Here is a 16,088-nt window from a genome sequence, read left to right on the forward strand (position 1 = left end):
CCAAGCAGGCTTCCATCCATTTTAGGTCTTAGCTTGGTTTAATAGAGCCCAAGCCTCAAAAAACAATGAGAATCACTTTTACAGAAAAATAATCTTCCTCAGCTACTGCACACTGAAATCAGGATGTGGCATCTGTGGAACACAGGTATAGAAAGGTCTTGCAGGGGCATTCATCATTCATAGATTTCATAGACATCATAGACATTAGGGCTGGAAGGGACCTCGGGAGATCATCGAGTCCAGCCCCCTGCCCAAGGGGCAGGAAGTCAGCTGGGGTCATAGGATCCCAGCAAGATAAGCATCCAATTTACTCTTGAAGGTGTTCAATGTAGGTGCTTGAACCACCTCCACTGGCAGACTGTTCCAGACCTTGGGGGCTCGGACGGGAAAGAAATTCTTCCTTATGTCCAGCCTGAAACGGTCTTGCAGGAATTTGTGACTGTTCGACCTAGTCATCCCTTGGGGCGCTCTGGTGAACAGACGTTCCCCCAGATCCTGGTGGTCACCCCCGAGAAACTTCTAGGTGGCCATCAGATCACCCCTGAGCCTGCGCTTTTCCAGGCTAAAGAGTCCCATGGCTCTCAGCCTGTCATCGTAAGATCTGTTTTCCTGACCTCTGATCATGCGTGTGGCTCTCCTCTGGACTCTCTCAAGCTTCTCCACATCCTTTTGGAATTGTGGAGCCCAGAACTGGATGCAGTACTCCAGCTGCGGCCTCCCCAAGGCCGAGTACAAGGGGAGAATGACGTCCCGGGATTTGCTCAAGAAGCATCTATGGATGCACGCCAGCATTTTGGTCGCTTTACTAGCCGCAGCATCGCATTGCAGGCTCATGTTCATCTTGTGGTCAATGATGACCCCCAAGTCTCTTTCTTCTGTAGTGCTATCCAACGTAGCACTGCCGAGCCTATAAAGGTGCTGCAGGTTTTTCCTTCCAAATCCTTACTCACAGCTACAAGGCACATAAGCTGAAACCGCTGAAGCAACCTACACTATGCTGAAGGTAAAAGCAAGGGAGATGAGGACATAGCAAATGCCCTAACATTGCACAGTAGAGAAGAGTCATAGTGGATAGTTCATTCATGCTTGTAGTTGCAGCCATATAATTTGCTGGTCTGCACAGCAGTTTTCCAGACTGAAATGACTTTCTTCATCTGCAGGTGTGGGCTCAAAGTGCTGATCAGCTTTTCAATATAATTGTCTTCTTTTTCCTCTTCTTCTAAATATGCTTTGAAGATCGCCACTATCCTATTTTAAGAGAAAACATAAGTTTAATGTTGCAGAACAGAGGTTTGGAAAAGAAAGTGGTGAGTAGAAGAGAAGACAGGACTGGGCTCACCTCATCTCAGATACTGACGGCCTGCTTCATACCTGAAAGGAGACCTGGGACCTGCTCTGTGCTGCCAAGGATATTTAGGGTTTTCCACTTAATGAAAAGTCTCATGTAAAGTACATAAAGGACCCTGGAAACAGGGAGCAGAACTCAGGACTCTCTGCTTCTAGCTGTGTCCATTTTACAGTCACACCCCTCTTGTTTGCTCCCCTTCTGGATCAATGACTATGCACTTGGATAACAGCTTAGTTTTAAAGTGAGGGGAAAGAATACATCTACCTAGTCTAGTCTGTCAACTGGCAGTCAGGGTACCCTGCTGGGAAGATGGAAATTTGGGTTTGAGGACTCTTTGGCTGACTATGGCCTAGATCCTAGGTCTCCCCTTATTTAGCAGGGGGTGCTCTAGACTCCTAGGGTACTGGTGATGCCTGTTGATTATCTCCAGTTCCTTGGGGGATATCTGAATTGCACTCTGGAGTTGCCTACATCCTCTTTTTCTGAGTACAAGTGCCTAGGTATCTAAGCTTACTTTGCTCTTCAGAGGCACTTAAGTCTATCCACTATGGAACTATAGGTTGTCCTAAGAGTTTAAACCAGGTCAAACAATGGCTCTCCTGAGGCCAGGTGCCTAACACTTGAACTCTCTAATGTCTGATTGTAGTTGTATACAGAACCACGGGGAATTTGGGCCTGGCACAAAAACTGTAAGAACCTCCTTATATGTTTTACTGATTGGGGCTTCATTTGTACTAAAGGTTTCCCTAAACTGCCGCTCCTGGAAGGGGATGCTGGTATGAATGGTGAGAGATTATTCTGTCTAGTTCTAAATGGAGGTGTTCAGGTTACATCCACGTGACTGTACCAGGGCTACAATGCTGTGTCCCATGCTGTGGAACATGGGAACTGCCAGATGGGCCAAGACCAAGAAGGGGCTAAAGAAGATGCTTCAGAGGATGGTGGAAGAAATCTGCAGAAGAATAGTCTACCTTCTACAAGAGATCTTATCCTGGTCTCTAATTATTAGAGATGATTTTAAACTTGAAAGAACTTCTGACTCTTAGATTTATGGGCTAAATATGAACTTTATCCCAAAATACTTCCTTTGATTGGGTTTCCATGTCCAATTGAATGCCTCCTCCCAAAACGTATACCCGCTATTCTTGAGTTGGGAGAAATAGAAAATACAGGAAACCCTCACTGTTCGCAGGTTCAGAATTTGTGGTTTCAAATATTTGTATACGCCAAACCCACGTTTTATATACAGTTTATACACTTACCAGAGCTCCACGGGAGTGCCGCACTTCCTGCTGCCGGGCTCCTGCTGCCAGAGCCATGCCCCACACCCCAGCCACTGAGGGCACTGCGTTCGTGAGCACAGTGCCTTATTCGTGCATTTCACCATTTGTGGGGTATACAAGAATGTATCCTCCCCGACTGGTGAGGGTCACCTGTAGTTTCTTGGTCTCCTCCATTTAATATCAATTAAGTAGTGACTAGCCCCCAAACACCCCTTTTTAGTCATCTTTGTACATTTCTGAAGAGCTGTCCTTAAAATACTCCATCATCTAAACTCACACTTTTAATTTAAAGTGTATGGGTACTGGGCAGGGAAATTTAGCACATTGAATGTATGATCCCTATTCTTTCTTAATACTTGTAAAATAATATTTCAGGTAAAAAAAATCCCACATCCACAACAATGGACTACAAATCAACATGCATCAAAGCATGCTGACAGTGCAAGCTGCAAGGATCAGGCAGCAGCCAACCAATTTTTTCACTTAGATCTACATTTTCCTACTGATTAAAAAAAAAAAAGCACATTTGAAAAGAGAAGAAATTCATTCTCACTCCCACTCTGGTTTGCAGTCAGCTAAAGTCACCACAATCAATTCATGCAGGTCAGTGATGAAGAAATCAATGTTGATGGTGGATAAAGCCTTTTTTAGATTCTCCCTCTCCATAGCCTCCAGCTCCTCTTGGTATCTCTTGTCCACCAGGAAAAAGGGATTCTGAAATGAAAAACCAGTCAGGAGTGGACACAGTGACACATGCATTGCAGACAGCCCCCAGTATTAGCTGGTGGTAGAGGTTGTCTAATGGAGGATAATCCTCATTTGGTTCAAAACTCAAAACTGGTGTCCCCCCCTAACAGTGGGAGCCAACTTTTTTTTGGCAGGAATTCCACACATTACACCTGCACCTTTCTAAGTGCCACTCTGATACCCTCTCCTGCCTGCTTCCTTCACTGTCCTTCCTGCCCAATTTTTTGTTTTGCTTTTCCTTCCTGCTCCTGTGCTGCCTGTCCCCTAGCCAAGGAACCTCCAGCTTTAAGTGCCAGCAGGAGTACTGGCAAAGGCCAGTCAAAATGCCCAGGTGACCTGAATGTTTTGCTTTGTGCTGTGGAATAGCCCTCATATTCAACAAGGAGCATTTTCCAGTTAGCTCCTCTTCATTTTCCCCCCCCCTGCTTTATCCTCTTCTACATGCAAAGTGCAAGCTGAGGTTGGTTGCTGCTCTTCAAGATCATATCTGTGCTGGGTCTTTCATGTGGCCCCAGAAGGGAGATGCTGATCTAGCCCTGCCCAATTACACTTGGTTGCCTACACCTGGTTGCTTATATCTGTGACATGCTAGCTGGCCCAGGGGTTTTGAAAGGGTAAAAGATGATTGGAGGACTTGAGATTCCTTTTCCACACCAATCAGGCCCCAGAGACTCACTCCCCTGTGTCCCGATTGGCCCCTTGGGTCACCTAGAGGGGGATAAAAGGGGCAATGTGGGCTGACTCAGGAGAGACTAGTGAGGGACAACAAGGAAGGAGCTTTACAGAACTGGCAAGAGCTAGGCCAGCAGCAGTGCCCTGAAAGAGCAGGACCTGCAGGCAGGAGTATGACCCTCAGCAGCTCAGCATGAAGCCAACAGGAGAGGCTCCCCACTGGGCTCCAGGATCCCCCTGGGAGAGGCTGCAGCCAGCAGGAGAGGCTCCCCCACTCCAGGAAGGATCTGAGTAGTGACCTGAGGGGTTCCCAGCTCTACATCTAGCTCCTCCAACCAGAGGACAGGCAGCTGAAAGTGAGGCCAGGCTCTAGGAGGGACAAGACAACTAGCAGGCAGGAGCAGTGCCCCAAGTGGTGGCTGTGTGGCAGTGTTCCTGACTACCATATGAGAGATATGGGTTCAAGTCCCAGCTGAGGTGACTTGGGGTGAATGAAGCAACAAGAGATTTTCTGCTAAAACACCTGGAGCTTGCTGATTTCAACCTCCTAGTCCAGGTTTCCTGCAGATTTTCACACTTGTGCCACATGTCTGTGATCTAGCTCAGTTGCAAGACACCAAGAAGATCCTCTTTTTTTCACTGAAAATCTTGCAGGTTTTGTGTATTCACTTAGATTAACATCACCAGTAGAGAGTTGATGACTCCCAACTTGCTGAAAACCAGATTTCCAATGAAACCAGTGTCAGCAGAGATATTCCAGCTGGCACTTGTCATTACCCTCCCTCCTCCTCCCTGCTTACATTTTCCTGGAGAGAGCAATTTCCTCTGTTACCTGATTCATCTGCACAAGCAGCACTGATCTCCTCACTGACAGGACTTGCCACAGAGACAGGATGTGCTTCAGCTGTGTTTGTGGCACCACCTGGGGAATGAAAGCACAGGCAGGGACTTAGCTGGACTTTGGGCCCTACAGGGATTGCCATTGCACAGAGTTGAGCGTGCTCTTCACTCCCTGAAAATGCATCACTCCCTGGTGAATGGAGCCTGGGCAAACCCTGGCTTGAAGAGCTAAAATATCAGGGTGATGCTGGTCTCTGACTGGCTGTTGGCTGACATTGATGGCCACGCTAATTATTCATGCATATTTTGATTAATAATGCAGAGAGACTTAGGCTCTCCCTCTCTCCATACCCTCCACAGTATACTACTATGCCAGTACACTTCCTGGAAAAATAATCCCTGTGTAACATTTTCTAAAAGTGATGAAATGAGTGAGGAGTAAAGGTCCAGTTTCTAAAGGGACTGGAATGGACTATGGACTTAGGTGGCCTAACACTAGGGCTGTGTGAGTCTTTCGATCCTGCTTCAGATTCGGAGCCACTTCGGATGCTTTGGTGTCCGAAGAGGCATGTCCAGATTGAAGTGGGGTCTCAGCAATAGTATCTGGAGTGGGTTGGGGGCATCCGAAGCACTTTGGATCTGCTTTGGACCCACTCCTGCCATTTTGCTGACAACCAGATTTCCAATGAAAACCAGTGTGGGCAGAAATATTCCAGCTGGCCCTTGTCATTAGCCTCCCTCCTCCTTTTAGAAGACGGATGGGGAGCAGGGAAGGGACAGAAAGTGGGGGGGGGGGGGGAGGGAGGGGGAGTGGGGGAGAAGACTGATGTCTGTAGGCAGCCAATGAGAAGGATTTGTCCCTGGCTACCTTTCCAATGGCTGCATCTGTGGGGTTGGAGTAAAAAAAGCATAAACGCCTCTGTTTTAAACAGTGTCTGTGGGGTTGGACTAAAGAAATCATAAAAGCCTCTGTTTCCAGCCCTTCTGTGCCTTTTGCAGCTCATTCCCAGTCAGCAGCTGTGTGAGAGAACGCTGAGACTGAGACCTGCCTGCTCCTTTTTATTGTTATGAAGCAGTGGTTAGGACTTAGCTTAGCTTCGCTTAGCTTAGCTATTCAATTAAATTATTATTAGTATTACAATTCAATTTATTTCTTTGAATTTATATTTAAATATAAAAGGAGGGACCTAGCAGACCTCCTGCAGCTAAAAAGGAAAGCCTACAAAAGATGGAGGACACGATTCACCTCCAAGGAGGATTATTCTGCACTGGTCCAGTCCTGCAGGGAGCAAACCAGGAAAGCCAAGGCTGCAACTGAACTCCAACTAGCTTCAAGCATCAAGGACAACAAAAAGTCCTTTTTCAGATATGTGGGGAGCTGGAGGAAAAGCAAGGGCAACGTTGGACCCCTGCTAAACCAGACAGGACAACTGACGCCCAGGAAAAAGCCAACCTATTAAATAGGTACTTTGCGTCAGTCTTTCATCAGTCACACGGGATGCCCATGCCTGCTATGGGACAGGGAAATCCGGGTGATGGGGATCCCCTACCCTCCATCAATGCTGACCTCGTGAAGGAACACCTTGAGAAGCTGGAGACCTTCAAGTCAGCCGGCCCTGACAACCTGCACCCCAGGGTACTCAAGGAGCTGGCGAGTGTCATAGCCCAGCCCCTGGCACGGGTCTTTGAAAACTCCTGGCGCTCTGGTGTAGTGCCCGAAGACTGGGAGAAGGCCAATGTGGTGCCGATCTTCAAGAAAGGGAGGAGAGTGGATCCGGCTAACTACACGCCCATTAGCCTGACTTCTATCCTGGGGAATATCTTAGAAAAGTTTATTAAGGAGGCCATCCTTGAGGGACTGGCCCAGGCTAACATCCTAAGGGACAGCCAGCATGGGTTTGTTGCGGGTAGGTCTTGTTTGACCAATCTCATTTCCTTCTATGACCAGGTGACCTATCACCTGGACAAGGGAGAAGAGATTGATGTCATATATCTTGACTTCAAAAAAGCTTTCGATCTGGTATCCCATGATCACCTCTTGGCCAAACTGGCCAGTTGTGGCCTTGGCTCCACCACGATCCGCTGGCTGGGAAATTGGCTCCGTGGTCGGACCCAGAGGGTTGTGATTGATGGCAGTCACTCATCGTGGTGCCCTGTGACCAGTGGGGTCCCTCAAGGCTCTGTCCTGGGACCCATCCTGTTCAACATCTTCATTAACGATGTGGACATTGGAGTCAGGAGTGGACTGGCCAAGTTCGCCGATGACACCAAACTTTGGGGCAAAGCATCCACGCCAGAAGACAGGTGGGTGATCCAGGCTGACCTGGACAAGCTCAGCAAATGAGCAGACGAGAACCTGATGGTGTTTAACACTGAAAAATGCAAGGTTCTCCACCTTGGAAGGAAAAACCTGCAGCATCCTTATAGGCTCAGCAGTGCTACGTTGGATAGCACTACAGAAGAAAGAGACTTGGGGGTCATCATTGACCACAAGATGAACATGAGCCTGCAATGCAATGCTATGGCTATTAAAGCAACCAAAACGCTGGCTTGCATCCATAGATGCTTCTCGAGCAAATCCCGGGACGTCATTGTCCCCTTGTACTCGGCCTTGGTGAGGCCGCAGCTGGAGTACTGTGTCCAGTTTTGGGCTCCACAATTCCAAAAGGATGTGGAGAAGCTTGAGAGAGTCCAGAGGAGAGCCATGCGCATGATCAGAGGTCAGGAAAACAGATCTTACGATGACAGGCTGAGAGCCACGGGACTCTTTAGCCTGGAAAAGCGCAGGCTCAGGGGTGACCTGATGGCCACCTATAAGTTTATCGGGGTGACCACCAGGATCTGGGGGAACGTCTGTTCACCAGAGCGCCCCAAGGGATGACGAGGTCAAACGGTCACAAACTCCTGCAAGACCGTTTCAGGCTGGACATAAGGAAGAATTTCTTTACTGTCCAAGCCCCCAAGGTCTGGAACAATCTGCCAGCGGAGGTGGTTCAAGCGTAAATTGGATGCTTATCTTGCTGGGATCCTATGACCCCAGCTTCAAGAGTAAATTGGATGCTTATCTTGCTGGGATCCTATGACCCCAGCTGACTTCCTGCCCTTTGGGCAGGGGGCTGGACTCGATGATCTCCCGAGGTCCCTTCCAGCCCTTATGTCTATGAAATCTATGAAATATTTGCTTTTTTTTTTGGAAACTTTGCAAAAAGAAAGTTATCAGCAGTGTTATCTATCACTGTGCAGGGAGGCACAGATTGCTTGTGCGCACGCACACTCATGCACATACACAGACCCAGAATATAGAAAAAAAATCACAGTGGAAGAAGACAGACAGATAATATATTGACAGCAGAGGAAGACACACAGATAGTTACAAAAGAATAAGGTGACCACAAAAAATACATTGAGAACCACAAAGTCATGCAGATAATATTTACAGCAGAAGAAGACAGACCATATATTAAGACACATGAAGACACTTAATATTATTCACAGCAGAAGACAGACAATATATTGAGAAACACAAAGACACATATAATATTATTCACAGCAGAAGACAGACAGTATACTGAGAAACACGAAGACATGCGATAATATTATTCATAGCAGAAGACAGACAGCATATTGAGACACACAGATAATATTAGTCACAGCAGAACAAGACACAGATATCCACAGAAGAACAAGCCAGACAAATATACAAAAGGACTGACACACACACAGACCTTTTGCAGCACAGGAAAGATCAATATGAATCGTGCTGGAAAGCCAGGTGCCAGATCTTCTGGCAGGGGAGGGAGAGGGGGTAGAGGGAGAGCTAGAGCTGCCAGCCCCTCCACCCCATCACCAACACAGATGCATTCTCTTCCTGAGCAGCCACGACATCAGTGCTGGCGGTGGGAGCACGTCCCTACACCTGCACCATCTCCGCGCAGTCCAGAAGTGGGCATCAGCAGTGGAATCACTGCCTCCGCCACCCCAATTTCAGCTCTCAGCGTGAGCCTCCCACTGCCAGAGGAGGAGCTGGAGCTGGAAGCAGGGATGCTGAGTGCGCTGGCTCAAACAGTTCTGGGGACTGAGGGAGAATCAGAGTTAGTGCTCCACACCCCTGAAGTTTCCCCGAGACCCAGGTCTCCTCCAGAAAGCAGCACCTCAGAAGAGGCTGAGGTTGTGGAGGCAAGTGGCTCAGCTGACACAGCTCCTCCTGCTGTTCAGTCTCAGCCAGCTGAGAAGGGGGAAAAGGCAGGTTCCTGACCCTCAACCCAGAAGCAGGGCAGTAGTGTAGTATGGGATCATTTTGAGGTGGTAGATGATCCCAGGTTTGCCATCTGCTAGCACTGCCAAAGGAACATGAGCCGTGGCAAGGACATGAGACACTTCTCCACCACAGCCATGCTGCTGCATCTGAGGAGGCACCACCACCTTGCCCTTCTTCCTGCTGCTCAGCCTGGCACCAGTGTGAGTGTGCCCAAAAAGGAAGTCCCCCACTCACTCCAAAGCCCCCTTACCCTCAAAGCAGAGGCAGGCCACCCTGGACCAGTGGGGGAAAGGTGGCCAGAAAGGGAGGCATATTGCCAAGGTGCACGAGATCACCCGGACCATTGAGGAGATGCTTGCTCTGGATAGCCAGCCCTTCTCCCTAATTGAGCAGCCAGAGTTCAGGTGGTTCATAGCACTTCTGGCCCCATTTTACAAACTGCCCTCATGCAGCACCTTTAGTGGGGGGGGGGTGCCTTCCTTGTATGAGGCATGTAGGGAGTGTGGCAGAAAGCCACCTTGTTTCTCCCCAAAATCTCTGCCCTGTGACACTGTGACTAAAATCTCTGAGCTGCAACCATTTGATTAGGGTGGGCCCAGCTCAGGGGACCACACCCTGGCCAGTCTCTTTAGGTAACCTGAGCTGGCTGCAGTCCTGAGGGAGGGGGAACCTACTTCCTCTGCCTACGGGACTGGCATCAATGACCTGGGTGGGGGGTTTCTACCTGGGGAGCTGGAATCTGCCTGGTAACAGGTGATGTATTTTGAATTGGTTGGCTGACAGCCAACTGGGGCTGACCTCCACTGGCCCAGGTGAACGAGGTCACAGGGGCTATACAGGTTGTGGGGGGAGGAGGCTCTCCTCTTCTCTCTTCGGCCATGAGGTGAAGCAGCAGCAAAGCAGGGGAGAGAGAGGAGTCTTGCCATCGGGACCGAGCTCTCTTTCACCCCACGACTCCAGAGGGGAAACTGGAGAGCTCTGGAAGATGCTTGTGAGTAAGCTCCTCAAGATCTGATTAGATATCTAGCTGGCAGTAACAGAGATGCGTGATCAAAAGGCTACCTCAGCCACACTGTTTGCTCTCTAGGATTTCTAAGATATTGCTCAACCCTGTACCCTAGTTTCCCCTACCCCTGTAATCAATAAAGTTCTCCTTTGTGACCGGTGTGGGAGACTTATTGAGGGTTGGGTCTAAATTACGCCTAAGAGACCTTTACTTTTTGCCCCCTTGACTTGGGGAAGTGCCCCAAGTGCCTGTACTGGGTCGAGTACCCGTCGGACTATTAGGCCTGTGTTTGCCCGAGGACACAGGGCCAAGACAGTCCCTTCTTGGGGTGGTGGCGGCACGTTACCCCCAGACTAGTGAGTGTGCTCCGGGAGAGGGGTCGGCTAAGCCTAAGGCGCCCCTAGGGAGGCATTCGGAGTCTGGAAGGTGGTCGGGTGCAGGGAGGTGGGCGGCTCAATGCAGGAGCACCCCTTACTGCCCCACCGCAGGGAGTACTTGAGGGAGGAGCTGCACAAGGCAGGGCTGCAGATAACTTTGCAATGTGATTTGTACATTCAGACAAGCACCTAACATCATCACCAGAACTGAAACCAACTCCCTATAGCTCAAAACAAAACCTGCTAACTATCTCCAGTGCCTCCACAAACTGCCCACCAGAATCTATCAAAGACAACAAAACCCAACTACCTGTGGGGGCACCAAAAAAAACACTCACCAAAAAAAACACTCTGCCTCCAGCCTCTCAGGCCTGATCCTGAGAGGGAACAAATTACAATGCAAACTGCTTTTCAGAGCTGGGCCTATGAACTGCACTTCAGCAACCTCCTAGGTGGGAGGTACAGAAACTCATGGACTCAATATACACAGTGAAGTTCTGGCACCGTGACCAGCCCGACATGTGACACCCCAGGCACCTCTGCACTTCCACCTGAGCTACTACATCCTTTTTTGCCTCCTACCCCTCACCCTATCCTATCCCTTCCCCCCACCCAAAGCCTCCATTTCCATTTTCACTGACTGACCAACACCAGCCCAATGATCAGGCTGGGGAAACGAACTCAGCCCAGCTCAGTTCCCTTCCCCTGCACTGTGATTGGCTTCCCTTGTGGGAGACGGGGAGAGCCAGGGCCATGATTCCCACCTGGCTGAGCCTGTAACTGCTGGGAGCACAGCCCTGGTTCTCCCTTATCTCCCACCACATGGCTGCTGGCAGCTTCAAAACTAGAAATGTTTTGAAAATTTTGAAACTTTTTGACTAGCCTCATTTTGTTTTGAGACTGTTTCGAAGTCCTTTGTTTCATTTCAATTTTGCTGTTTTGAGCTCAAAATGACTTGAAACAGTGTCAAAATGAAACTTCTGCAAAGCCCTAAATGCTATTTGAAAGGATGAGCTACAAAAAAGTTGAAGTGTCCTCTGGTGGACCAAGAGGCTCATTACATATCTTTGAGTGCCTTTGTGTTTGCACACAACAAATCCATGGATGCAACACTTTAACTCTTGGCGAGTCAAACTAAACTATGTCTGAGGAGTTTTAGTTTAATCCACCAGAAAGACTTTTAAAGCATCTGGAAAACCTACTGTTGCAAACAGTCATGCAGTTGCTGCACAAGAAAGGGAAAAAATCGTGGCATGTACAAGTGCCCATGGAACATGAAGACGTCAACCTTTGTATTTTTTTTTAACAACAACATTATGCAGTATGTGGTGTCGAAATTAATGGGATGTATGGAGATGAGCAGATTCACTATTAAACCAGGTTTTGCCAAAAAGAGCGTATCACCCCAAAAGAACAGTTCCACAAGCAATAAGAATAGGTAGGAGACTGGGACGTTCATCTAGTCTGCATCTTATATGAGATTCTTACATAAAGGCTCATTTATACTGAGGGGTTGGAGAAGGAACTCTGCATTTCTGGCAAAAACAATTAAACCTCCAGGACTGTACAGAGCAAACAGTTTCTGCAGCCAGCAGCCCCTGTCCCCATAAACGCATCTTATGCATCAGGAAGTAGATCTATTATCCCTATCAGAGCTACAGTTTTACTTCTAAATTAAAATTACACAGATACATGCATGCACAAAAGAACATGCATACACAAAGGAACATGTGGGTGTGCATCTGTTCACGTAAGAATTTGTGTTTTCTGGGGATTGGAAAGTGTGTATAAAAAACCTCTCAAACAATGGAAATTTTCTACAGGAAATGTTAAACTTCCATGAAAAATCCCCATTTCCGTTTTCCCCACTATCAAAATCTTCTCAGCTTATGGAAGACTAATATAAGGGGGTTTTGTTTTTGTTTTTTTAACTTGCCAAACAAAATTTGGAATTTTTCCTCAAATAAAAAATCTAAGTTAAGGTAAACATTTTGTTTGGTCAAAATGCCAGTTTCTGTAGAACAATCTTTTCAAACTTAAAAAAAATCCTAGTATGCATTATATGTTTACTACCCCCTCCCCCCTAACACACACCTGCACACACCCCTCCAAAATATCTGACGAGGGCTCCACTTTCACTTATGCAAAATACAATGTCCATTTGCTTACTGGTAGGTCCTTGAAGTGCTTTGCATCTGCAGTCATCCTCAGCTCATTTCTGACATAGTCAGTCAAGGAGTGCTTTGGGTCCCCTCCAGTCACAGCTAGGAACTCGGCAGCTACTTTTAATGTGGCCAGTGCTCTGGAGATGTCACTCACAGACCTAGCTGTCTCCATAATGCTTTTCATTTGACTCACACTCAGCAGTTCCTAGGAATGGGAGAGGAGATGAAAAACTACATCAGGCTGCAGGACTGAGGCACTCAGGCCCTATTGCTGTCAGTGGTGCTCAAGTCCTCTGGGCACTGGAGGCATGTCCATGCAGGCCAGTGACGGTTGTTTGTAGCACCTGCTGAGACACCTGTATCAGCTGCAACCAGCTAGTACAGAGCACTGAGGATGCAGCTCCAAGGTTTAATCACGTGCTAGCAACCAGGGCACAAAGTTTCTGGGGAACCCAGGGATGTTCTCTGGTTATTGTCACGTGCCATATCCTGACCACCCTCTCTTGACTGTTGTTCTCACCTGCGCCAGCTAGATGAAACCAGCACAGGGTGGCAAACCCATGGCACAATTACACTTCTGTTCTGCTGAATAGGCATTGTCTCTTCCTCATACGATTCTGTCCTGGCCTGGCAGGACCCAAGGTATTTCATACAATGAATGAAGAAAGTCAATATCATCATATGTAAGATGGGGAAATAATGCACAAGCAACAGTGGATTTTATCACATCCTAGAAGTTTAAACTGTAAAGTCTGGTGATGCCCTGAGAGAAAGTCCCCCAGCAGGTTAGGTCTGTCCATTTTATGACCCAGGTCAGTTGTCTCTTACCTGCTGTAGCCGTTCTTTAACTTTGGCTTTTGTGGACTTCAGTGTCTTCAAATTCTGTGGTGGCATGCATGGAGCTGTCTGAAAAGGAAAGTGTTAGTTATCAGTGACTAGCATATCAAGCATGGCACTGTTCAGTGTATACAGAAACAATAATTAATGGATATTTTCAGAATTAGAGCTAAATTTTCAAAAGTGCTTAAGTGATTTAGGAGCTGATGTCCCAATTCACAAAGTGATGAGGGATCTGACTGAACGCAGTGCTTAGGTGCCTTATAACTAGGGCCTGGTTTAAATCATGGGGCCAGCTCAATAATATCATGGGCCAATCATGGCAGGAGCCACCATTTTTGCACTCAGAATTTGGTGCCCCCACCCCTTTATCAGCTGAGGTGGCAGCTTTAATTGAAGAAGCAGAGGGCAAACAGCATGCACTTCGCTTCATTGCTTGCTCCTGTGCACCCCGCTTTGGTCTATTTTTGATGTCAATGCCTTCAGGGAAGTGCCAGACAAAGGGAAGACTAGACACCAAGAATAAAATCTTGGTGTGATGGAAATCAGTGGCAAGCCCCACACTAACCCCAAAGGTCAAGTTCTTGCCCCAAATGAGACTGGTCCTGAACTCACCTGCACTTTTATACTGGGCTTCCCACTGATGAACCGGTTTATTGCTTGCCTCTGTAGAGTTTGAAAGTTGAAATGGGTGGTCTTGGTCCCATTTTCCTCCAGGACATACTGAAAGTTTGACAGTGCCATGGTGATCATGTCACCTGGGGTAACTGCTATCACAGATGATGCCCTCACTTCTTCAGCTGAGACAGACCTGCAAAAGAGGGCACAGCAATGAGGGGAAATTCTCTTTAGAGCCACAGAAACTGACGGAGAAATGAGCCAGCTCAGGCTATTTATTCTCAGCTGTCCAGGCTCCAAGAAGCCATCCAAACACTGGACTCCTGTGATTATACCTGCTTTGCTTGAACACCCCGATCCTTGGAGTCATGGGATCATGGGAGAAAATACTTGCTATTAAAAAGAGGCATGGCACAATCCTATTCCACTCCACATCCCTAAATGCGACATGCAAAGCTACATAACTGCAGTTCTTAGTGCTTGCTAAATTCAGCTTCAGATGCTAAATTACCCTGAACATTGTGTTGGGTGGGAGAAGGAGGTTCCCCCTCTAGGTTTTTGCCCAATCGCTGAGAGGTCAGGGTACCTGACAAAGAACGAAAGGATCTAGTTCTAGGCCCCGCTCACTCCAGGTGTTGGAACCTGCATCATGTCTTCCTTTGTGACATAGCGCTGTAACAGCCCTTCCCCACGTTGGTCAATATAAATTACAAGCTGGGTCTGTTCATTGTTGCCACCCTGCTTGGTTATAAAGAAAAGACACACAGTCCCATTTCTACTGAGTGCTAAAGAAACAGGCACCAGCAGGTGGTCTTTTGGTTCATACTTTCAATGTCTGTGGGTACTTGAGTGCCAGAGCTTGATTTTGATCTCAGACGTCCCCCCAAAATCTTGTGAGGCCAGTATTCATACAGATAAGTGAACTACTCAAAATGCAGTGAAGATGGAAACCATTTCTTTTATTAGATACCATCAGATACTGACTCAGATCGGATCTTCAAGCAGACTAAAGCAACTTCATTCTCTCCCTGAGTAGGTTAGGATCATAAGACAGGGCTGAAAGGAACCTTATAAGATCATCTAATCCATCCCAATGCTCAAGCAGGAAGAGCCCTGATTAAACTATCCCAGCCAAATGTCCATCTAACCTCCTTTAAACCTGCCAAGGATGGAGATTCCACAAGTTCTCGAGGCAGCCCATGCCAATGCTTGGCCACCCACAAAGTCAGAGGGTTCCTCCTAATCTCCAACCTACGTTTCTTCTGCTGCAGCTTGGGACCATTACTTCTAGTCCCGTCCCCTATGGCCACAGAGAAAAGGCCGTCTCCACTTGCACTGTAATCACCCTTCTGGTATCTGGAAACTGTTATCAAAGCCATCCTGTCTTCTCTAGACTAAAAAATCCTAGTTCTTTCAACTTTTTCTTATAGGTCTTACCTCACAGGTCCCTAATCATTTTTGTTATTCTGAGCTGGACTCTTTCCAAATTGTCCATTTCCTTCTTGAAGCATGAGACTCAAAACTGGATACAGGACTCCATGTGAGGCCTCACTAGTGCTGAATAGAGCAGAAAGATCACTTCCTTATTCAGGAAGGCTGAGGTAAAAAAGACATTGCGTACCTGTTCACACCATGGTTTTTAATCCTCATTAAATTAAATAGGTTTATCATATTTAAACTTGTTTATTTTGCAGTCTCGTCAGTGTTTGCAAGCACTAGGTTTTTGAATATATTAAGGTTTGGAGCACTGTGTCAGTGTTTGCATGCACTAGGTTTTTGAACGAATTAAGCCCAGTCTCCAGCTAGCGCCACAGGATAGTGGGACAGTCCCCATGCTGCAGGGAGCTGGCAAACTGCACAAGAAAAAAAGGGGAAGCAATTCAAAAGTGGAAGCAATTTGAAGGGGTGAACTACAAAGAAGTGGCACCCATCTGGTG

General features: G+C 47.5%; 1 protein-coding gene across 1 annotated transcript in view; it reads right to left on the minus strand.

The window, feature by feature from the left end:
- Positions 1-886: 886 nt before the first annotated feature.
- Positions 887-16,088, minus strand: part of LOC149875606 (E3 ubiquitin-protein ligase rnf213-alpha-like) — a 137,517-nt gene continuing 122,315 nt past the window's right edge. Inside the window, exons 34-39 of the mRNA XM_090031798.1 lie at positions 14,149-14,344; positions 13,525-13,602; positions 12,701-12,901; positions 4,883-4,972; positions 3,185-3,345; positions 887-1,248 (exon numbers count right to left, since the gene is read on the minus strand). Of these exons, the coding sequence (XP_089887924.1) occupies positions 1,077-1,248; positions 3,185-3,345; positions 4,883-4,972; positions 12,701-12,901; positions 13,525-13,602; positions 14,149-14,344 (898 nt within the window). The 3' untranslated portion in view covers positions 887-1,076. The remainder of the gene's footprint in view (positions 1,249-3,184; positions 3,346-4,882; positions 4,973-12,700; positions 12,902-13,524; positions 13,603-14,148; positions 14,345-16,088) is intronic.

This window comes from Crocodylus siamensis, chromosome 1 (assembly GCF_052110815.1).
Source record: "Crocodylus siamensis isolate JL-2025a chromosome 1, ASM5211081v1, whole genome shotgun sequence".
NCBI lineage: Eukaryota > Metazoa > Chordata > Crocodylia > Crocodylidae > Crocodylus > Crocodylus siamensis.